This window comes from Scomber scombrus, chromosome 7, assembly GCF_963691925.1.
Source record: "Scomber scombrus chromosome 7, fScoSco1.1, whole genome shotgun sequence".
NCBI lineage: Eukaryota > Metazoa > Chordata > Actinopteri > Scombriformes > Scombridae > Scomber > Scomber scombrus.
In genome coordinates, this window is record NC_084976.1 from 30,189,063 (window position 1) to 30,213,611 (window position 24,549).

Genomic DNA, 24,549 nt, shown 5'->3' on the forward strand with positions numbered 1-24,549 from the left:
TTATAGATGTACAGATAACAGTGATTATTGCGTCTGTAAGGCTAGCCGATCTTACAATAGTGGAAACAGTGGTTAATATTCTAGAGGCCTGATAACTGTGGTCACATATCTCTATGGATCCAAAAGACTTAGACCAGGGGTGTCAAACATATGGCCCACAGGCTAGAACCGGCCCGCCAAAGGGTCCAAGTTTGCACGAAAGAGGTTTTGTTTTTTTTCCACCGTGACCAGAATACAGGGTCAGAAAAGACAATGAATACATATTGTGGTCATATTTAAAACATTCATATATTAAACATTGTATAAAATGTTGTAAATCAGCAGCTTCTGTGCAAAATAAACTTTAAAAAGACTGAAACATATTGTTGAAATTGCACATTTTTCTTTAGACATGGTAGGCTTTTCACCTGTTTAGTAAATAGATGGTTTATATTATATATTATTTGTAGGTTATTACGCAACGGTTTTACTGGTTTGGCCCACTTGAGATCAAATTGGACTGTATGTGGCCCCTGAACTAAAATGAGTTTGACACCCCTGACTAAGACCAAGCTACAAAACATGGAGGAGGAAGTACTTTCCTGTGTATGTCACATGCAAAGTACTTCTCTGTACTAGATGCTAATCAAAGCGTTTGACAGATAAAACTTGATGACGAAAGCTCAGTGCTGTGCACCCTTTAACACCCACATAGGAAAATATATAATCCTACAGTTGATGTCTGAGATTCAATCCATGCCAGAAGTGTTCCAGAGGGCTATCGCGCAGATGATTGAAGGCCTTGATGGTGTTGTAAACATCATTGTCGACTATCGATGACTTGCTAGTTTGGGGAGACTCCATGAAAGAGCGTGATCACAGGCTGAAAAGATTGAGCGCAAAGGAGCACAACCTTTTTAACAAAAACAAGTGCTTTATCAGGACAAAAGAAATCCAATACACCAGACACACAGTCAGTGCCAGTGGACTGAGACTGGATGAGCGAAAGTGGTAAAACAGCTGCCATCACCACAGAATAAGCAGAAACTTCATCCAACTTCTGCCAGACTTTTGAAAAAGGGTGAGCCTTCTTTTTTTCTTAAAAGAGTAAGCCTTATATTTTTTTTGCATTTACTAATTATTACCTGATTTCCTTTCAAATGCAACTTGGGTGAATGAATCTTGGGGAAGAATGGGCTTTGTTTTAATTTGCTGATCTATGTGAAACACTTTATGTGGGTTTTAAAAAGTTCTGTATAAATAAAGATTATTATTATTATTGTTATTTAGACATGTACAATCTTGATGATTGATAAAAGAAAAATCTAATTGAAATACATTCCAACTTTATTTAAAAAAATTGTATGATAGACACTTGGAAAATATCACACCAAATTATTGGGGGAAAACCTTATTTTAGCAAAAAATCGCCTCTTTGGCACAACAAACTCTTAAAAGTGGACAAGAAGACGCTATAATTGAGAACTTGGGTCGAGGCAGGTATAATTTCTATTGAAGATGTTTTCGAGGATCATCATTTTATGTCATTTGGAAAGATAATGAATAAATATAAAATTCATAAGAAAGATTTTTGGAAATATCTCCAACTAAGAAGTTGTATGATGTCCATAAAAAGAAAACTTCCCTTAATACATCAAACTAGTATACAAGAAAGGTTACAAAATAGACAGGTGAAGGGTGGGGCTTTGAGATTTTACAGTATATGAGACAATCTCTCTCACCAAAACTCAATGGTCTCAAACGAGCTTGGGAAGAGGATTTAGAAAGAGAGATAACTGATGAGAGATTCAGAGAAATTGGTGGTTCCTTGTATAAAACATCTAGAGAAATACAGATGAGATTAATCACTTTATTATTGACCAGGAATCTATGAAATAATATAATAATCTTCCTTAACAAGGTACTTGGTACTGTAATGATACAAAGCCCAGCATTCTGCATACTAGGTATAATACCAGAAGGGATATGTTTGACAGGCCAACAAGTTTTATGGTATAGATTAGCCCTTTTTTTTAATCATTATTTTATTTACTTTTATTGGTAGGGTCTGTTTCAGATCTGTCTTTTTTCTTTTGTTTTGTTTTTTGTCTATTTGTGCTTTTTCACTTGTACATTTCTTATCCTGTGTGATATTATTGTTTGTACTAAAAAAAACAATAAAAAAGAGAATTACAACAACAACAAAATTGTATGATTGAAAATATTTATTGTTAACTGTTAGAAATAAGTTGTTTGAATGCAAAAAAATCTAATCTATTAATGAAGTCTTTGCTGCTGTTTCAGGATGTTGCTGTGTACCTCTGCATTGTTGTTGGTGGTCTCAGATCTGGGTTTTTGTCAGGATGAAGCCTCTCTAGATGACCAGTGGGAACAGTGGAAAATCAAACATGGAAGACACTACAATGTACGTATTTATGTGCATCATGTGTTTCTATCTGTTTAAACAATGCACACCCATGCCTGCATATCTGTTCCTACACATGCTCAGTTGCATCTGCCTTACCCAGACCACACAGAAACTGAAAACATGACCACTGTTATTAGTTGTTGGAGTCTAAACAAACTAAACTGACCAAACTCATAATAACTCACAATGAAGGAACATGTCACCCAGTGCAGCTGTCAGGTCAACTGCAGTACAGTATTTCTGTGTCTGTTGTTTTGATGCCTTACTTAACTGTTGGGAATGAGCTAGTTTAATATAACAGCAAAAGTCTGAACAGGATTAAACAGAATCATGTTCATTAAGTGTTTCATTTTTCAAATGAAACAGAGCAGACATCAGACAGGAACTGTGAGGAGCTACAGGAACAGCCTTCAGCAGCCAGACGAGGTATGTTTCTTGGTTTTTAAAGCCAGCTGAATGAATGCGGACAGCTTCATGAGTGAAGACATAATATTAACTCTTACATGTAATTTAATATGTCATTTATTAAGATTTAGGTTAGTTTTAGGTGTGGTCTACCCTTTCAAGCCAATAAAATAAATTGGTGTTGGACATTTTAGGAAGAGGAATATCGGAGAGCCATCTGGGAGGAGAACAAGTTAAAGATTGAAGCCCACAACCAGGAAGCAGAACAGGGAAAACACTCCTACAGAATGGGGATGAACTTCTTTGGTGACATGGTGAGTTTAAACACTGAGGCATTCAAATTTAATGTAGAATATTTTTTGACATGACACTATAATGTTGAACAAATAAACAATATTTCAATGTGGAATCAAGTACAGGTACACCTACTGGTTTTGGACTGCAGAGAAAAATGTTTTGAAAGAAAGTTAAAATTTTCATGAATTGTTCATGTTTTTGATAAAAAGGCCACTAAAATGAGTTGGTATAAAAACACGTTACATGTAAATACACTGTATTATAGTTATATTTGTTATATAGTACATCGTATATGTTATATTATTATCCTGAACCTGTGAACCAATCAACCTGTCAATCACGACGTAGCCACGCCCTAATGCATACCCTGCTTTATCGTCACATATAAAATCAGGGAGGCCAAAATGTCCCAAATGAACATCATACTGCATTGAAGAAGGCTTTAAACTAGCGATTGAGACCATAAACACATTTTGAAAACGTTTACTGAGGTTAGAAATCAAGTGAGAAGTTGGTGAATTCTCCATTGACTTGTATAGAGACGGAAGTCCTTTTGACACCAAAACGGTCGCCCCCTGGTGGCCTTTTGATAGAATGCAGTTTTAAGTTACTTCCGCGTTGGCCTCTTTTCAGAGGACCGGAACTCCAAGCTTGTGTTAAACGGACAACATGTGTGTGGAGTGAGAACAGTTTAAAAGGGACAAAACAAAGACAGAAAAATGAATGTACAGTCTGAAAAACGTATCAAAGTGAGCTCCAGCAGGTTAGATTAATTGTGCAGTTCAGTGTCAATTTGCTTTGTTGCTGTGAGTTGCTCTGCATTGACTAAAGCCCAAAAACCTGAAACATGATATAAAATGTAACTCTCCTCATCCAGACCTCCAAGGAAATGGCTGAAAAGATGACTTACCATGGAGAACATCCATCAAATGTAAGATTTGTACATTTATTTATGATTTTTAAATGTATTCATTATTATTATGGACACTTTGTTTGATGAACTGATTGTGAGGTAACTTTGTGTCAGATTGATAACAGACATAAACTAACCTAAACATGACTTGAACACAGCAAGTGTGTGCTTCCATGTTCATCTTACAAACAGCCAGAGGGTCATAACTTTCTATGGGTACGTTTAAGCCAAATGTGTATATTACAGATAAAATCCAGTGGGTCTTGTTACACGACAGCGAAGTCGCCGCATTGCATGAAGGGCTTCAAAGACATGGTGAGTGAACACTCGGCTAAGCATTCATGCTCCAGGCTTGATTTGGTTTTGTGGTGCTCGGATCTATCGGCATTGCTTATCCATTTTATTTGTTAAATCTCCAAAAACTTGAAATGTGATGTAACATAGCTTAAACTCTCTGTCTCTGTTTTCTCTGGATTCAAGGACACAGAAGAAAAGGTTGACAATGGGACTTTCCTACCAAAGTCTATTGACTACCGCAAGAGAGGCATGGTGACTCGAGTCAAGAACCAGGTCAGAGGAAATAGGTCCATGATGATATAATGCATGCCTTAATAGTAATCAATAGTAATCCTCAATGCCACAGTCTTAACTAAACTAAACACCTTACCCTATGCTCTACACCTTCCAGGGAAACTGTGAATCCTGTTGGGCATTCAGTGCTGCAGGGGCCCTCGAGGGCCAATTAGCCAAGAAGACAGGCCAGCTGCTGGACCTCAGTGTTCAGAACCTGATCGACTGTGTCACAGAGAGTGATGGCTGCGATGGAGGATTAATGACAGATGCCTTCGAATATGTGCAAGATAATGGCCTCAACTCTGAGGAGGTCTACCCGTATGCTGGAAAGGTAATATGTTAAGAGGAAATTAGCCTTAGGGCAATACTAAATACAGAGAGAAAGTTAATCAAAAATAAGCAGTGCCTCTTTCTCCTAGAGAGAGGAAGTGAGTGGATTGAGTTCTCACTGTAACACCTCTCAATCACCATACTTAGTTCTTCTAGTGAGTGATCATATTTCTGAGACAAATAGCTGCTTTTGATTGCAAACTAAAATATGTGTTCCTGCTTAGGTTGAAGAGAGCCTTTCAACTGAAATTAAATAGCATTGTGTCTACTACGGCAACAGATCTGCTCTGTAAATCACGTGTCCTGTGTTTGGTTTAGAAAAAATAAATAAATAAAAAGGTAAAAGTTAATCGTATGTAGCAGTACAAGAGCCAAAGACTCAACAACCCAAAGGCTGTTTCTTATCTAACATACGACCATGAACACACATCTTGTCCTGCACCTTAGCTGCACCAAACAAACATTCACTGGGACAGATGCACTGTTAACATCAGTAAGCAACTAGATAGCTAATTAGCGCCTCCTCTGTAGCCAATTAAATGGCATTTTATGGGCAGTGATATTTAATTAATATTTAGAACAAGTAAAAAACATCAATGTATGATGAAATAGTAGTGCTTTTTATATGCAGAGAGAACACAGGTTAGCCTACAATGCAGGCTGCATATCTGTAACATTAATGCAAGGAAATTTCGCACAGTATTAAGTAGTGTAGTATGAATAATGACCTCACTTTGGGTTGACATGCTGGCAAAAATACTGCCAAGAAGACATTGCTTCTGTTGCTTGTTCTCCATGTTCAAAAATGGGTTCTTCCTCTTCTTCTCCACAGAAGCAACGGTGCCGCTACAACCGATCAGCCATTGCAGCCCAGTGCAAAGGCTTTAACAGGACACAAAAATGGAATGAAAGTGCACTGGCTAAAGCTCTGTATGAAGTGGGTCCTGTGTCTGTGGCCATCAACAGCAGCTTTAAGTTCATGTACTACGACAGTGGTCAGTACCTGGCAGAGTTCAAGTTTCTTTGTTGAAGGGACACTGCTGGGGTGTCTTCATGTTTAGAAATGCTATCTCATTATCTAGAGTTGTAGTGTGTGTAGTGTTTTTTTATAACTACCCTCCATACATACTATAAAGTATGGTCAAGTAGTCCACTGTAAAAAATGTCCGTATAGAATTAACACTGAAATGCTGTAAAATGACGACATACAATACAATGGAGCATTGTTTACTTTACAATAATATTTTGTACAATGCTAAACCAAACATTACTGTTAAATTAAAAGAAAGAATATGTTATATATATGTATATATATATTTATAGAAATTACCTGTTAATGTAGTTTAAACACAGAAAAAACACAATACAAAAAACAATATAATGCAGTTTAAATGATAACATCATAGCGTTAAAATAACATTATTTGTAGATTTTGAGGGGAATTTATTTAAAAATTCAGTTAAACAACATATATATTGTAGCATGAAATGTCTTATATTAAGGCTTTGTAGTTAAATAATGTTGTTTGTTTGGTATTTTTCAGTGAAATGGGATTCTATGTACAATAAGCGACAACTAAGATCGAGCGGCATGGTGGTGTAGTTAGCACTGTCGGCTGCCACCCTGCTGTGTAGAGTTTATATGTATTCCGGTTTCCTCCCACAGACCAAAAACATGCAGTTTAGGTTAATAAGTCACTCTAAAATGCCTGTAGCTGAGAGTGTGAATGGTTGTCTCTAATCCCTGTGATGGACTGGTGACCTGTCCAGGGTATACCCTGCCTCTTGCCCAATGACAGCTGGGATTTGCTCCAGCCCCCCTGTGATCCTCTATACAGGATAAGCAGCATTTTTTATGTAAATTGGTTTAATAACATAATGATCATGCTAATTCAGCAGAAATCCAATGTTGAATTTACTGGATTAAAATGTAATTTTATACATTTTTTTAACTGGTAATTTTACAGGGTGTTATGAATGGGTGTTAGGAATTATTCTGGCAACCACAGCTGCCAGTTTTTTCCGTAAAAACGACAGGATTTCTTTTACAGTGTAAGAAAAATGCCTGATGTCAAGGGTTTCTAAGCTTGATGGAAAGTGCTAACAGATTTGGACAAAAATACTTGGTAGGGCGCCCAGATCATATTTTGTTTAGGTTACCTCATGAATAATGTAAAACAGCTGACATGCCAGACATACTATATTAGCTGCTCCTTCTTGTTTGTCCATTGTCATTTGTCTCATGCATGTAGCCTGATTACCCAAGCTCGTATTAAACGTGCATTGAAGTAGAACTCCTTGATTTTGTCTCATCTTTGCATTTTCAGGATCATCACAAAAGCATCCACTTTCATGCAGTTTACTGATACTGATACACTTCCAGAGCATAGTGCTATATAGGGTTCAGTAAAGTTCAAACAAAGGGATTTTTGCATCAGAAACAAACTCTGGCGTCAATCCAACTTTTTTTATTTTATTTTCTGACAACAATACACAATTACGTTGAACAGCTCAGTTACCCTCTATGACACTTGACTGATTTATCTTCATTTTATGTAATTACTTTTTTCATTTGATATAGCGTGATGGATAAGATGGACAGCTAATGATAAAAGGTAGGACTGTACCACTTTAGGGTGAGTTGCTCATTTACTTCCCTACTGTAGACCTGGATGTTTAAAGTGTGTGTGTGTTTGAAAGTGGAGTTGAAAACCTGCGAGTTTGAGCACAGACCTCTATGAAATAAACCGATAACCCCATCAGTATAACAACATTATCGAAAGGACTGTTCAGAGAAAAACGTTTTTCTTGACCTTTCACTTGATCTGGTCTGTTTGCTATTGTGTCTAACCAAGTCTTGCTCAAAGAGAAGTCTCAGCCTGTGAAAGTTGAGTTGTCAAAATCAGCTAGATATTCAGCCATGACTTGGAAATAGATAGTTATGTTTTCTCTACTCCAAACAAAATCCCTAGCACTCCAATTCTGTCATGGCTGAATATTTGCAGTGCTACGCTAGCTTGTTTAGGTAAATATCACAACTTCTTGACTTTGAACTTAGATTCTTTGAGAAATTTCCACTGTATTAAAATTTCAGGACAAAGATAGTTGGTCTACAATACGAAGGTCTACAATACAAAGAAGTAAGCTCTGCATATGAGACAAGATGATAAATGCAGACAATCACTAGACTTACCCTTTATGTAAGAATACGGGCTCAGTCACTCACTCTTTCACTTTTGTGTGCAGGTGTTTTCTACAACCCTGAGTGTGACAAAGACTACGTTGACCACGCCATGCTGTTAGTGGGCTACGGAGAGACTGCAGAGGGTCTGAAATACTGGATTGTCAAGAACAGGTGGGACATGTCACCTGTCTGAATGACATCAGGTTGTTAATGTGTCCAACAGGTTGTTTTTTAGCTTTGACCTAATGATGTTCAACACCTTTCTCTGACAGCTATGGGGAGTCCTGGGGGGAAGAGGGCTACTTTCGGATCGTACGCGACCACGGTAACCACTGTGGAATCGCCAGTGACGCCAGCTATCCGCTCATGTGAGAGGAAAGATGAAAGACGTAGAAGAAAGAGGGGCTAGATGAAGGGATTGTTCCTGGACTACTGCAACCATACAGGGCACGCTGATCCCTCTTCAGATTCAATACTGAACCATTACTGACCCCTGGTGGACATTTTGGGTAGTGTTTTTTTTTTTTTTTTTTTTAATTTGTTTTGCATCCTTGTTTGAGCCTGTTATGCCCGCAAGTAAAGATGGGAATATTGTTTGTTGTTGTTATTGAAACTAATTATATTCACTGTGATTGGTCTTTGCAGTTCATGTGGTGACAGCTAATTTATCTGAGCTGTATATCAGTATATATATATATATAAGTTAAAATATTCATCTTTCATATCACATGTAAAGAGAAAGAGTTTAAAACTTTATTTCTAACATATTGTAAGTAGTTTATTATTTAATCAGTCTGAACTTGTAACTATTTATACTGTAATTTGGAGCCAATCCCAGCTCACATTGGGCGAATGGACAGGTCACCAGTCCATCACAGGGCTAATAAATTACTGTATAAATTTATGTGTTGTATATTTAACATAACAAAGACATTAGTACACTATACCAGCATCCAAAGTACTGTAAATGAGTATCTACTACAGCCAGTCAAATGTGAACTACTCAGGACTTTAATGAAGATATAACATCTTACTTGACTTCTTCTTATAAAAGATAATAGATGATAAATGCAAATAAAAGATTATTTCTTTTATGAAAATCATGAACTACTCAGGATTGACCTAGAACAAAAACAAAGATTTTAGAGCAGGATTCAAATAATGTATATGCATGGATGTTTTTATGTTTGGATTTAAACAATTGGAGTATGAACTATTTGGCCTGTTTGCTGCAGCAGTATCCTAGAAGTAAAAACTGTGATTTAGGTTACAAATAAACAAGCAGATGAACAACATGAAAGTAATGTCATCGACTCTTAAATGAAAATTAAAGGCATTGCCTAATAAAAAACAAACAAAGGAGCCAAACATCAGTGTGTGAGATATTTATTTTATTCATTTCATACATGATAACACTGCCGAGCTCTTTGGGTTTACGTGATTACTCTTGAGGTAAAAAGCTATAGATGAGAGATAGTGGTAATAATGCCCTCCAGTATACAGGCAGTCTAATGTCTGTCAGTGGTTACTTTATATTCTTAGTTAGTTCGTATACTTTATACTCGTTAAATTCATGTTAAAATGGAATGTGACAGTGACGTTTTAATCCTCGTCGTACAAACATCATTAAAAATTAACGTAGAAATGACATGATGTGATTTTAGATTTTAAAAGGCGAGTATGTCCCGTCTGTTTGGTCTCTCTTCTTCATACGCTCATGGTGACCTGGATAAACTAGAGAGAGAGAAAGAGAGAGAAACATATTTAATGTCCAACTCTTAATCATCAATCATCCTGCAGTCTCATCTCGGCTATGGCTAATCTCACTAGGCCGTCATATCAAATTATGAGCTGATTATTTGTGTTAATATTTTGTTTTTGCTGCTTCTAAGTGGATAGAAATTTTAAAGAGTTACTGTAGTTACATTGTGAGAGATGGAAAAATAGTTTTTAAACTTGAAATTGGCAATTGTGTGTAAATTGGGCCAAAACTACATCTACACGGTCGCCCATAAAGTTGGAATAATTTTGTTTTCAGACACATTCCTCTTTTTATTTTCTATTTATACACATCAGTAATCACCTTTGACCAGGTGCAATGAGATTGAGCAATACAATTTGGAGAATATATACACTTTATCTATCAAGAATAAATCACATTGTCACAATCATTTCATGGAAAGAGGTAAAAAATATTTTATTCCAACTTGGGCGACCGTGTAGATATATCATATCTAACTTTGATATGATATATATAGAATACATGGACTAATGCATGCAGCATCACAGTGACTTCTTTGAAAATACTGATCCACTGATCCATCAAACACTGGCCAACACACCTGGTTGAATATCAGTGTCAGATCAGCATGTTACTGTATCAGTGACTTTACTGCCTGAGCAGACTAGCTGGCTAAAAGCTTCTCCTCTGTGGTGATGACGGACTCAGATGAGGTTAATAGCAGAAACAACGTCAGAGCTTTAGAAAATAAAATAAAAAAAGACAGTTGTGGGAACTTACGTCATCGTACTGAAAGGAGGCGCTGCCAGAGTGGGCCGTGTCTCTCCTTCTGAACTGATCTGAAAAACAAACAATAATGAGCTTTAACATCATGATGAGCTTTAAGGCTATGTTGAATGACTGTAGCTGTACAATTTATAGCAAGTTCAGTCACAGAAACATAAAAACAACCACAGCTTTGAGGCTTTGAGTGACTCTTCTAATGCCAGGTACAAATGTTTTATTGGGCAGACTAAAATCAAGCAGTGGAAGAAAGATCCTCAGACTAAAACAAGCTACAGATCATCAAGGCAACCTGCTCAAACCATAGACTGTATATAAAATGGACGTAACATCCGTGATGTCACCCATTGGTGTGTGGACTGCTGCTTGGAAGCGAATAGTATCGGATCTGAGCAGCGCCATCTGGAAAATTTCAGGTGCATGCCGGGAAAAATAAAAACACAGATTCTACTTATATGGGCATCAGGAGGAGCATGAGGCGCCCTCCTGAACCTGTGAACCAATCAACCTGTCAATCACGACGTAGCCACGCCCTAATGCATACCCTGCTTTATCGTCAAATATAAAATCAGGGAGGCCAAAATGTCCCAAATGAACATCATACTGCATTGAAGAAGGCTTTAAACTAGCGATTGAGACCATAAACACATTTTGAAAACGTTTACTGAGGTTATAAATCAAGTGAGAAGTTGGTGAATTCTCCATTGACTTGTATAGACAGAAGTCCTTTTGACACCAAAACGGTCGCCCCCTGGTGGCCTTTTGATAGGATGCAGTTTTAAGTTACTTCCTCGTTGGCATCATTTCAGAGGATCGGAGCTCCCCGCCTGGCTCAAACAAGCTGAATCTGATAATTTATCTACTTATTAACTTAATAAAGCTTTCACTGAGCTACCAGTCTGCTAGCTCAGTGTTTCCTCTGCTGTTAGGTGGTGTTTAATATATGCTGCTGAGATTCATTTAACTGTTTTTTTTTGTTTAGTTTTTTTATGCCGACAGTCAGATGCCATAAATGTTTCGGCCCACTCACCAGTCAGAGCGCGCAGTCTTACACAACAGCTCACAAAATCATCGAAGGGGATCCTGCCGTGGTTACTGTAGCGCCTCATGATGCAGTTCATGGCCTGAGGGCTCAGATTGTACCCTGAAACACAATCAATCAACTTCAGTTTCACTTTATTCGAAGTGCACATCACCCAATGACTCTCTGCACACTTTATAGGTTAAAATATAATATAATATGAGGCCTCACATATAAAAATACAGACTCACAAACAAAGGTGAGAATGTTACTATAACTATATGAAGTTATGACATTATAAAAGGTTTATTTTTCAACAGTAACAGAGTGGAGGTAATTATATCACAGTAGTAAAAAGTTGAATGTTTAACCAGCCAGTGAAACTACGAGGGATTATATCATTAAAAAAAAACAGGCTTTAAAGGACAAGTTCACAGTTTCATAAAGATGTTTCCTCTCTGTAATCATTCCTCCTGTTCATACTGACTATTAAAACCTTCAAATGTGCTTTCAATGTAAAGTGATGGAGACTAAATCCACAGTGTTTCCACACAGTCATTTAAAAGTAGATGATCAGCTTCTATTGAGCTTTATCAGTCTGAGTTATTATATCAATGATATCTGACATGTTTACAGTGTTTTTAGCATCAGATTCCCTCTTAGTGTTTCCTGTTGAGCTGTGGTGGAAGTATAGTAACACAAAGACTTTGCTACTAAAAACACTGTAACGTTGAAACATAGAAGATGAAGATTTGACTCATTCAGACGACTGAAGCTTCATATTAACTTCAGATCAACTTTCTTTTTTTCTTTTTTGTTTGTTTGTTTGTTATTTTCCTCATCTTCCTCCTTTCTTTCTTTCTGTCTTTCCTCAACTTCCTCCTTCTTTATTTGTTTGTTTCCTTCATCCGTTCTTTCATTTTCTTTCTTCTTCCTTCTTTGTTTGTTTGAGGAACATTAGGAAATAAAGAAAAATATTTCCTAATCTTCTTCCTTTCTTTCTGTCTTTCTTTCCTTCTTCCTTTCTTTTTCCTTCCTTCTTTCTTTGTTTGTTTGCTTATTTTGTCCCTCATCTTCCTCCTTTCTTTTCTTTGTCTTTTTTCTTTCTTACTTTTTCTTTCTTTCTTTTCTTTCTTTCCTCAATTTCCTCCTTTTTGTTCTTCCTCTTCTTTCTTTATTTCTTTCTTTCTTTCTTTCTTTCTTTCTTTCTTTCTTTCTTTCTTTCTTTCTTTCTTTCTTTCTTTCTTTCTTTCTTTCTTTCTTTCTTTCTTTCTGTCACTCATTTGGACGATCAACTTTTAAATCCATGTTTCCACAGAAGGATTACAAGAAAAAACACACTTCATGTTCATTTGAACTCCTGAGTGAACACACACTTGACTAATCTTCTCCTCTACAAGTGGCTCGTTGGTCTAGGGGTATGATTCTCGCTTCGGGTGTGAGAGGTCCCGGGTTCAAATCCCGGACGAGCCCTAACTTTGATTACAAGACATCTAAGGAAAAGAAAGAGTACTGCTACCATGATTGAAAAGAAAAGAGGATCTTAAAAAGAATTAGCATGTCTTAGCTATGTTACATGAATAAAAGGAGGGTTTCTTACATTACGTTGCCAAGCTACGCCTCATTTTATCAAATAAAGAACATTTTAAACTAAAAAAAAAATTACCAAACATCTGCCTCAGAGTGACTCCCATCCAGTAGAACAGGGAAGTGAGAAAACACTTAGGAGAGACAAACTGCAGTATATATATTCAACGAGTGGTTTTACCCATGGTGACGATGGCCTGGTGCATCTCTTGACCCTCCACGGTGCCGCTGTGGTCCCGGTCGAAGGATGCAAAGGTGTTCTTCCAGCCGTTCAGAGCCTGAGAAAGCTCCTTGAACTCATTGAAGCCCATCGTGCCGGACATGTCCCTCTGAGGCAACACTCACAGTCAAGGATCAGTCACACATATCTCCAGTTATTCTCTCTGTTACTCGAATTTTACAGGCTCAAACTATACAACGTTAACTAAAAGTTTCATAGATTAGATAGATTTCTGTAGTCAGTATTTGACTTTTGTTGCTGAGGCAGGAAATGACACAAGACCTGAGAAAAGAGGATGCAGATAGAAGATTCCTCACCACTGATCACATGTTCGTTTACTTCCACTCAAAAATAAAGTAAACTTCAGCCTTTAATTAGCTCTTCTATCAGTCATCAATGTTGTATATTGTATTTATTCTTCTTTATTTTAACTACTGTACTATTACTATTATGACACATTAATGCTTTTATGTATTTATTTATTTTAACATTGCTTTATTCTCTTTTTATGTCCCTTTCAATGTGAAGCATTTAGTGTATTTAATTTATTTTGTTGTAAAGCATTTTGAACTGCATTTATTGTATGAAAAGTGCTATTCTATTTATTCTTCTGCTTATTAATGTTGTTCTTATTATTATTATTATTATTAGAAGTAGTAGTAGTAGTACTAGTAGTAATCATAGTAGTACTAGTAGTAGTAGTGTCATGGGAGCCACCAGGGATTTTGGGCCCCATGAAAAGACAATTGGGCTCCACCACCACACACAGGACACACCAACCATGCACAAATGCAGTAACCACACCTCTAAATGCGAACGCTTGCAACTCTCTTCTAGTCCAATAATAACTGTTCAATATCTACTGACACTGAGACAGGACTGAACCATTTCATGTAAAAAGAGGGGGGTGAATGGGCAATACAGAGGCTTTAGGTGGTTCATTTTTGCCAGAAACAAGAAAAATAAAGTGCCAGTTTAATGTGTACATTGTAAATTAATTATTTTATTAATTATATGTCTGTTTAAAAAACAATGACTATTGTTCAAATATTTTTAGGGCCCCTGTCAGTCACAGGCCCATCCTAACCTTTCACCCCCTTATGGCTCCCCTGAGTAGTGTGACCAAAAGTCTGCAGACAGCTCTGTCCTCATACATGGGTCTACTTTAGGGATGGGTCTGTTATTCTTGATTCGAGGCTCTTAGTTATTATTAAGATAAATATTAATGCTTCAGCATACAATTAAATATTATTCAGACAATTGTGTTCTTCCAGCTTAATGTCAACAGTTTGGAGATTACTCTTTTCTGTATCAACATGTGCTCAAAGCTCCATAAACTAAATGTTTTCTCAGATTGGTGTGGAGGAAGTTGACCATGTTTTATTCTAACTGTATTAATAATATAAGATGCTGCTCCCTGACTTATCTCAACTTCTACAGGCTGCTTTGTGCCAGTGCAATTGTTTTAAATATGAAGATAAGTAATGACTCCCCTACTTTACACTGTGCTTTCTCTGTCTGCAGTCTGTTCTCATCCACATGTGTACACATAAGAGGCAGCATGAACTTGACATATCTCTGCCTTTGCTGTATTTTAGATGATGCATGTTGACGTTAAACTCAAAGACACATTATCATTATTATTATTATTATTATTATTATTATCATTATGATTTTAGCCATAAAGTGTCCCGTCATCGTCCGCTCTAAATGACTGATGGGTGAAGGATACGTCCAGCATGTTGATCATCAGTTTGCAGGTGTCCAGGCTGAAAGCTGTAACAGAAAAACACAAACTGTTTAAAACTCATAAAAACACAATTTACAAGTGTGAAGTACCTTGAAATGTACTTCAGTTTACTACTTGAGTAAATGTACTCAGCTACTTTCCACCACTGGACTCAGACTTATGATGTAATTGTGTTTTAATGGAAAAAACTCAAAACTCATTTGACAACAGAAACAGAAACCTAGAAACAGTCATCTAACCACAACAGAGTCTGAACTTTTCAACCCAGAGAGTTTGGTTGCATGTTGACCTGACATACGCTCTGCTCGCTACCGTTTCCTGTGAACTGCAAATATAAAACCTATGAAACCACGATGTTCAGCAGAAGTTTGTTCTCATGGTTCATTTCAATCTCAGCCTGCAGCCAATGACTGAGTGACACGGTCAGATCAAGAGCTCAACAACAACAACAGGATGTGAAACCACAAGTGTGTGTTTACAAGAAGCTCAGAGCAGAGGCGTAAAAACTTGTTTCATTCAAGGGGCCACAAACAGACCAATTTAATGTGATGGGGGCCGAACCATTAAAAATATGGAAGGAAGGAAGGAGGGAAGGGAGGGAGGGAGGAATATGAGACAGGAAGGAAAGATGGAAGAAAGGGAAGAAAGACAGAAGTAAGAAAGGAAGGAAGGAAGGATGGACAGAAGGAAAGAAGGAAGAAAAGAAGGAAGGACCGAAGGAAGAAGGGAAGAAAAGAGAGAAGGAAGGAAGGAAGGATAGATGGAAGGAGGGAAGAAAGCATGCATGAATTAAATCTGTTCGAGGTTAAAACACCTGATGAATCAGACGAACGATCAATACGATCAATACAGGCCAATAAAGAAAGAAAAGCCTGTTTAAACATATGAGTTATGTGTATTTCCACTAAAGGTCTCTCATGTCTGTTCAAGTGTCTGCTTACAACAGGCTGAGGCAGTATACAGTATATGAAGGTATTAACCAGAAAGACTCTTTAATTAAGCTGGATTTAAAACAATAACTACCACTGACTATTTTAGATAGATTTTAGCCAAATGTCTGATTTCTGTCAGCTTTATTTCCTGGTAGAGTCGCTCAAAGTCACGCCGACCTTTCTGATCCCACGTTGAGGATGTGAGCTTCACATTGTGTCCAATAAAGAAAGAAAGGCCTGTTTAAACTTGTTAAAGGACTTTGTGTTTTTCCTCCAACAAACAGTCAGCATCTTTCACCGCTGCTGCCTGTCTATTCATCCTGCTGCCTGTATAATGACTGGCTGTTCTCTGGTAGCACTACAACACTTCATGTTACTATAAAACTCTGTCAGTATAATAGGAAAAGGAGAATATGTTTATAATGGCATTTAAAATATAGGTACAATACACATTTATATTGTGATACTGCCCAAGCCGAGGGGACACTTTAACTTTTATACATGTTAAATTTGACTCATCAGCAAAGCGAGCACCTTATATCATATATATTATATATTACTGGATTACTATTACTGCTGCATTAACATGTAAGTAGCATTTTAATATTGTAGCTGGTTGGTATCAGGCGGGGAGTTCCAGTCCTCTGAAATGAGGCCAACGTGGAAGTAACTTAAAACTGCATTCTATCAAAAGGCCACCAGGGGGCGACCGTTTTGGTGTCAAAAGGACTTCCGTCTCTATACAAGTCAATGGAGAATTCACCAACTTCTCACTTGATTTCTAACCTCAGTAAACGTTTTCAAAATGTGTTTATGGTCTCAATCGCTAGTTTAAAGCCTTCTTCAATGCAGTATGATGTTCATTTGGGACATTTTGGCCTCCCTGATTTTATATGTGACGATAAAGCAGGGTATGCATTAGGGCGTGACTACGTCGTGATTGACAGGTTGATTGGTTCACAGGTTCAGGAGGGCGCCTCATGCTCCTCCTGATGCCCATATAAGTAGAATCCACGTTTTTATTTTTCCCAGCATGCACCGGAAATTTTCCAGATGGCGCTGCTCAGATCCGATACTATTTGCTTCCAAGCAGCAGTCCACAAACCAATGGGTGACGTCACGGATGTTACGTCTATTTCTTATATACAGTCTATGGTTTGTATGTAAATTTCGGAATCTGTAAAGTACCTCGTTACTACAGCTGTTAAATAAAGCATAAAATGGAAATACTCAAGTAAAAGTACCTTCAAATGTACCTCAGTTCAGTACTTGAGTAAATATATACTCAGTTACTTCTGTCTTCTCTTTAATCCTTCCTTTCATCCGTCCTTTTTCCCTTTCTTCCTTCTTGCCTTCCTTCTGTCTTTTCTTCCCTTATTCCTTCAGTCCTTCCTTCTTTCCTTCCTTCTGTTTGTCTGTCCATCCTTCTTTTACTTCCTTCTTTCGTCCTTCTTCTCTTCTGTCCGTCAGTCCTTCCTTCCTTCCTTCCTTCTTCCCTTTCTTTCATCTTTCCTACCTGTCTCCTTTTCCTTCCTTCCTTCCTTCTGTCCGTCCACCCTTGCTTCCTTCTTTCTTTCTGCCCTTTCTTTCATCTCTCCTTCCTTCCCTCCCTCCTTCCTTACTTCTGTCCTTCTTCCCTTTCTTCCATCTTTCCTTCCTGTCTCCTTTTCCTTCCTTCCTTCTGTCCGTCCGTTCATCCATCTATCCTTCCTTCCTTCCCTCCTTCCCCCCAGATTGAGGATGTAATTGTATTTTAAGCAGATGATTCATTTTAAAAACAACAGTGTGGTGTTCTTACGCTGGTACGAGCCGGAGATGCCGGACTGTGTGAGGCAGCGCTGCAGCTCGTCTGGTGAGATCTGTCCATCCTGTCAAGAGTCAAGAGTCACAACACAGTCAGATAACAATAGACTACCACACAAAGATGAGAAAAACATTATTATCCCCAAATATTGAGGGTCAGGTGTCTCTTACCTGTCCGGCCACAGCTGAGAAATATCCATATAAAGGATCCTGCTGCTGCAGAGAGAGAAACAAGAAGGATTTAGTGGAATTAGTTCAGTTCATTATTCTTTTATATTTGCTTGTTTGTGTCTTATTTTGCTCCTAATGACGCCAGTTTATAGCCTGCAGTGAAAACCTAAAGATTATTAGTTTATTATTAATTAATCTGCAAGTTATATTCTACTGTTATTATTTTACAGAAGCCAGAGTGATGCATTCAAATTGTCTGTTTTGTGCAATCAGCTGCAAAACAACCCATGAAAGATACAGTTTATTATTTTAAAGGACAGAAAAACAACAAATCTTCACATCTGATCTTCCATATTAATTAATAATCATGACAGTACATAAACAGTTCAGAGTTTCCCAGAACTTTTAGAGACTATGGTGAAAATGTTGCACATTTTAAGTCAAATGCATCATCCTGGTTTCACTCTGAGAGCAACATTAAGAGGTTATATCTTTGTGTGCTTTAGTAATTTAACTACTGGTTGAACAGTGATGAGACACTCACAAAGCTCAGGAAAGAAATATTACCAGTTAATAAATGTTTGAAACAAACTAACTAGAAAAAAAGACTAATGTCCATATTTCAGCTCTGAAACAAAGAAAGCAGAAATGATTATCTAAGTTCAACTAGTTCATTACTTATGAACATAGTAAATTTACTTTTGTTTCTTCAAATAAGTAAAGTAACTCTTTGCTGATCAATAAAAGACTTGTAGATGTTTTAGAAGTGGATCAAGATCAGAGTTGATTTATTGTACAGATGGAAATAAAGAAGATCTCTTATTAAGACGTTGCTTTTTTAATCTGAACAAACTAAAGCAGAATAATGTTGCTGCTGTGTTTTAGATTCAGAGGTTTGAGGCTGAGCTGCAGGGTTGAGTGGAAGTTTATTTGTGTTGTTGAACTTATCCGCTAACCAGAAAATAACGTTTTATTGACCTGATTCACCGGCTTTCTAGCTTGCTCGACCACAGCTAACACAACAGCGTCCTGTAGCCGCTTACTGACCCTAACCCTGCATTAAACAGAGAGGAGGAATAAAGTAGTAGATTTCCTGCATTGAACAGACTCTCTGAGAGCAGAGGAGAGCGCTGAGTGACAGCAAACTGCAGCAGAGACGGTGGAAAGTCATCACAACTTCTTTTAGTAATTAAACAATATAATCTGCACAAAACAAGATAACGTCTCAGCCTATATCTTATTTGAAAATACGTTGATATATCTTAGTGTACAGATGTGTTCAGCTCACTGTGAGACTGTGGCGGCACAAATTAGACGATGACGAGCCGCCACAGTCTATATAATTAATGGGAAACACTGTCAGTAGTTGTCAATTCTTTCCATTGACTCGTCAGTTATTCGATTAATCTGAGACACTTTAAACACGACAGACATTTACAGATGTGGTATAATTTGTTTAGTTGTCAGAGTGAATAAATCAATTTAAATGTATTGAAATATTTAGCAGAGGACAGCAGGTCAAACATGTATGGAAGCCCATTTCCGCCAGAAAAAAAAAAAAAAAGATAAAACTTAGCTTTGATAATAAAAATATCCTCCAAGTAAGTCAAAATTATGAGATAAAAAGTCATAATTATGAGATAACCAACTATTTTATCTCATAATTATGACTTCCATAAACCTGGCTCCAAAATCAGGGAAAATGTGTTTTAAAGGGTTTCAGATGCTACAGAATTTACAAGCTAAAGCCCGAAAAATCTTATTATATTAGTCAAAACTTCAACTATACTAAGTTGTTACAGGCTCATGATGTCTGAGTGGAAGATAAAGCAGCACACACACAGAAAGACTGAACATTAAACACTGAAAATGTTTTAAATAGAGTGAGATGAAGCAACCAGGCTGCAGTCAGGAGGGTATTTTTGGTTATTTTGCAACACGTTTTAAAACCTTTCCTGTTAACTAACTGGGAGCCGATGCACGTTGGCAAACATGTGTGTGTGTGTGTGTCCAAATGTGTGAGAGGAGATCAGTCTGTCGTCCGTGCAGCATTTCTCTAATTCACCTTATCTGAAATAAATCTCAAAAATGTCACATTATCAGCACAAACCCTTCATTCACTCAGTCAGTCAGGCGTGAGCTCCACCAGCTGCCTGCGAGCTTTACATTGTCCAACCAGAGCTGACTCAGTGTGTTTATATTGACCGCTGGAAAGGATTGATCTCATTATCTATTGTGTGTGTGTGTGTGTGTGTGTGTGTGTGTGTGTGTGTGTGTGTGTGTGTGTGTGTGTGTGTGTGTGTGTGTGTGTGTGTGCTCCCCTCAATCCTTATTTTATTTCCAAAATCGTTATCAGCAAATCCAAACGTCTGACTTTCCCACCAGCACATGAACGCATCTCAGTCATTTCAAAATCTCACATCATGCTCTGTGTTTAGCCCCCTCTGTGGCTGATATTCAACATATGAGTTCAAGTCTCACGTGTGTGTGTGTGTGTGTGTGTGTGTGTGTGTGTGTGTGTGTGTGCTCCGGTCAATCCTTCTTTTATTTCCAAGAGAAAACACACTCACTGACTCAAAGCTTAAAACCTCATGAGACATCTGCTTATGATTAAGTTACAGATGATTCCTCCTCCACAAACTTTAAGAGGAGTTTAAAGTCGACAAATCAGGATCCTATTAGCGAGTAAAGTTTCTATTGTTCTGCTGTAATACTACGAGGAGAGAAAACATCTGCTGGACTAAATAATGAAATATAATAAAAGTACATTTACTCAAATACTGCAGTAGAGAACGCCACGTTATACTTCACCTACAGTTCAGAGGGAAATATTGTACTTTGAACTCCAGCACATGTTTCCTTACTGATTAAGATTACACACACATACATGTAAAACCACTTTTAACTATTAAATCAATGTATTAAATCAGCTATTTTGGATATTTGATACTACACATCCACTACAGCTAAGCAGGGAAACACAAAGAGGGAGTTTGACAGACAGATGTTTCCATTTCAAAAGGTTTCTGTATTATATTGTGATTTATGTGTGAATTGTTTGGATTTACATGATTTATATTCACGTTACTTTGTCTCAAAACACTAAAAAGAGCCACCAAACAGTAGTTCTGTATAAAGAAGATGCCACTACACTAGTAATATTAATAATACTTAATAAGACTTAATGTTAGTATACTACAGCATATTAAAGTGCAATTGAATCCAGACTGTTAAATAGTCTACTTAAAGTGTTTTTGTACTTAAATTACACTTAAATATTATTGAAGTTGTATAAAAACCACACTTTAATTGTATTAAGTATACTTTACTATGCCGTAGGGAACTATTTTAAGTATATTTAATATATTGCAAATGTTCTTTAGTTGACGGTACAAGTGAAATATATTCATAATGTAATGTAAAATGTACTTTGAGTGTATTATCTTACATTAATAGATAACAAATACATCTACTTTTGTGTACTAAAGTATTTTTATATACTGCTTTAGCGTTATGAGTGTTACCAATATACTTTAAGTGTACTATATTATAAAGGAGACTTAAACATATATTTAAAAGTTGATGTGAAGCTAATATGAAGCTTCAGCATCCAAATAAATCAAATCAAGTAGATATATTTCATTATTACAGTGTTTTTAGTAGCAAAGTCCCATTTTATGTTCCTATACTTCCACCACAGCTCAACAGGAAACACTAAGAGGGAATCTGATGCTAAAAAGACTGTAAATGTGTCAGATATCACTTGATATAATAACTCAGACTGATGAAGCTCAATAGAAGCTGATCAGCTACTTTTGCTTTAAAAGCAGATTTTAAAAACACTGTGACATTGTCCTTTAATTACACAATAATGACTTTATAATGCAGACAGATCAGACAGACAGTTCTGATGTATTTCAGGTAGAAACGTTTAATATACTTTAAGATAAAACACCTTCAGTCTTGTCATTTTTCTGCACGAGCACACTTCCGGACTGTTTAGGAAGGATATCCCAGGATGGTCGCTGCACATAAACAGCTTTATTTAACAGAAACATGTTATAATACATTTTCTTACCACTGCTGGGAATCCACCTTGGGCTGCACCGTACGGTCCTGGGTAAGCCATTGTTGAGTGTCACGTTTACTGTTAAAAAAAAAACAACAAAATGGGGAATTAACGATCAGAAGAAGCTGTTATACTCCTTAAAGCCAGAGGGTGTGTCTGTCTGTGCACTATAACACACTAACACACCACAAAACGATGGAAACCGAAAGTATAAAGTGTTATAAACTTGCCTGATTCACCAAAGCGGGTTGAAATGGTAAATATAAAGCGATGAAACGCAAAGAAAATGGATCAAATACGCCAGAAAAAGGTGAATTCTTCGTGAGGGTTGTTAAATATCATCTGCTGCGCTCTGATTGGCGGAGAGCGACCACGTGGTCTAAAAACTGGCCAATCAGAACACACAGCGCTGACCTAACAGAATAAAAGGTTTGTATGTGAATTAAATATAATGTAAATAGAAAGTAAACACACACACACACACACACACACACGTCATTACCATTGTGTTAAATAATCTTAAATAAACCAGGCACTGTACTGTAAAGGGAAGAGTGTAAAAGATTGAAAACAAACTAAATACCTTTCTCAAATAATAAGATTAGATAAGATCAGATATTCCTTTATTAGTCCCACAATGGGGAAATTTGCATTATTACAACAGCAAGTGGACAGTAAAATAGAATATAAGAGCAGCAATAAGAAAAAGAATAAAGAACAATAAATAATAAGTACAAAAACAATAAGTACAAATAGTAAAAAATATATATAATAAAAATAATCGTGACATTATTTACCAGAGTAATATTGGTATTAAGTGGTAATATACCAGAGGTGATATTCTTATTGCACAGATTAAAGTGAAATAAATATATATGTATATTATATGAATATTGCACACAATTGAAATTATTAGTATTGTCCGTATACATGAAATACTAATATTGCAGAGGATTGGACATTAAAAGTGCATGAAAGTATATTTAAAATATATTATATATATTATATTACTGGATTACTATTACTGCTGCATTAACATGTAAGTAGTATTTTAATATTGTAGCTGGTTGGTATATACTCATTATTATTACCTATATACTAAATTACTAATATACATAGTTAACTCTTTTCCAATGTTTCATATTGTATTTTTAACCTTCCTGTTGTCCTCGAGTCAAGGAAGGAAGGGAGGAAGAAAGAAGGAAATGAGGGAGGAAGGATGGAAGGGAGGGAGGAAGAAGGAAGGATGGGAGGAAGAAAAGGAGGAAGGAAGGAAGAAGGAAGGAAAGGAGGGAGGAAGGAAGGAAGGAAGGAAGGAAAGAAGGAAGGAAGGAAGGAATGAAGGAAGGAAGGAAGGAAGGAAGGAAGGAAGGAAAGAAGGAGGGAGGGAGGAAGGAAGGATAGAAGGAAGGAAGAAAGGGGGATGGAGGAAGGAAAGAAGGAAGGGAGGAAAGAGAGAGGAAGGAAAGAAAGAGAATAGGAGGGAGAGAAGGAAGGAAAGGAAAGGAAAGAGTGAAGGAAAGAAGGAAGGATGAAAGGGGGATGGAATAAGGGAGGAAGGAAAGGAAGGAAGGAAGGAGGGAAGGAAAGAAGGAAGGAAGAAAGGGGGTGGAGGAAGGAAAGAAGGAAGGGAGGAAAGAGACAGGGAGGAAAGAAAGAGAGAAGGAGGGAGGAAGGACAGACGGAAGGAAGGAAGGAAGGAAGGGAGGAAAGAGAGAGGAAGGAAAGAAAGAGAGAGGGAGGTAGGAAGGACAGACGAAAGGAAGGAAGGAAGGGAGGTAAGAAGGAACAGTCAAAACAGACGGGGTCAATTTGACCCGGGAGGACGACAGGAAGGTTAATTTATCACCTTTTTGACAATGCCAATAAAACTGGAAATGTGTAGGCTTTGTAAAAGTAGAATTAATGGCAGATCTGTTGTATTGGACAGCTTTAACCTTTGTGTCGTCCTCACAGGTCAAATTGACCCCATCTGTTTTGACTGATCCGTCTTTCCTCCCTTCCTTCCTTCCATCTGTCCTTCCTCCCTCCTTCCTTCCGTCCTTCCTCCCTTCCTTCCTTCCTTCCTTCCTTCCTTTCCTTCCTCCCTTCCTATCTTCCAACCTTCCTCCCTCCCTCCCTTCCTCCCTCCCTTCCTTCCTCCCTCCTTTCCTTCCTTCTTCCTTCCTTCCTTCCTTCCTTCCTTCCATCTTTCCTTCCTTCCATCTTTCCTTCCTTCCTTCCCTCCTTCCTTCCATCTTTCCTTCCTTCCTTTCTTCCTTCCTTCTATCTTTCCTTCCTTCTTTGACTCGAGGACAACAGGAGGGTTAAACTGCACAGGTGTTGCTAATAATGTGCTTAGTGAGTGTATATGTTATATATATA

General features: G+C 37.4%; 2 protein-coding genes and 1 non-coding gene across 3 annotated transcripts; 2 read left to right on the plus strand and 1 right to left on the minus strand.

The window, feature by feature from the left end:
* The first annotated feature begins 2,284 nt into the window (after nucleotides 1-2,284).
* LOC133983972 (cathepsin K-like) lies at nucleotides 2,285-8,480 on the plus strand. Its single transcript, XM_062423188.1, has 8 exons — nucleotides 2,285-2,404; nucleotides 3,007-3,126; nucleotides 3,987-4,049; nucleotides 4,503-4,592; nucleotides 4,711-4,926; nucleotides 5,758-5,920; nucleotides 8,171-8,279; nucleotides 8,381-8,480. Exons 1-8 carry the CDS (start codon nucleotides 2,285-2,287, stop codon nucleotides 8,478-8,480), a joined length of 981 nt encoding a protein of 326 aa, XP_062279172.1.
* Nucleotides 8,481-9,498: 1,018 nt separating this feature from the next.
* Nucleotides 9,499-22,536, minus strand: sri (sorcin). Its single transcript, XM_062422087.1, has 9 exons — nucleotides 22,416-22,536; nucleotides 22,195-22,263; nucleotides 18,117-18,161; nucleotides 17,941-18,010; nucleotides 15,193-15,236; nucleotides 13,422-13,569; nucleotides 11,663-11,776; nucleotides 10,630-10,688; nucleotides 9,499-9,842 (listed from the first exon to the last, which is right to left on the minus strand). Exons 2-9 carry the CDS (start codon nucleotides 22,243-22,245, stop codon nucleotides 9,816-9,818), a joined length of 558 nt encoding a protein of 185 aa, XP_062278071.1. The 5' UTR covers nucleotides 22,246-22,263; nucleotides 22,416-22,536; the 3' UTR covers nucleotides 9,499-9,815.
* On the plus strand, nucleotides 13,055-13,126 carry trnap-cgg (transfer RNA proline (anticodon CGG)). Its single transcript has one exon. It is a non-coding gene; the product is annotated as a tRNA-Pro (tRNA).
* Nucleotides 22,537-24,549: the final 2,013 nt, after the last annotated feature.

What these genes read in the sequence shown, in the direction of transcription:
- sri (XM_062422087.1), bottom strand. Translation starts at nt 22,245, where the DNA reads ATGGCTTACCCAGGACCGTACGGTGCAGCCCAAGGTGGATTCCCAGCA. An exon ending in TCTCAGCTGTGGCCGGACAG is followed by an intron (nt 18,011 to 18,116) that starts GTAAGAGACACC and finishes GACTCTTGACAG; the next exon opens with GATGGACAGATCTCACCAGA. An exon ending in TGATGATCAACATGCTGGAC is followed by an intron (nt 13,570 to 15,192) that starts GTATCCTTCACC and finishes GTGTTGCCTCAG; the next exon opens with AGGGACATGTCCGGCACGAT.
- LOC133983972 (XM_062423188.1), top strand. Translation starts at nt 2,285, where the DNA reads ATGTTGCTGTGTACCTCTGCATTGTTGTTGGTGGTCTCAGATCTGGGT. An exon ending in AACATGGAAGACACTACAAT is followed by an intron (nt 2,405 to 3,006) that starts GTACGTATTTAT and finishes TGGACATTTTAG; the next exon opens with GAAGAGGAATATCGGAGAGC. An exon ending in GTTCATGTACTACGACAGTG is followed by an intron (nt 5,921 to 8,170) that starts GTCAGTACCTGG and finishes TTTTGTGTGCAG; the next exon opens with GTGTTTTCTACAACCCTGAG.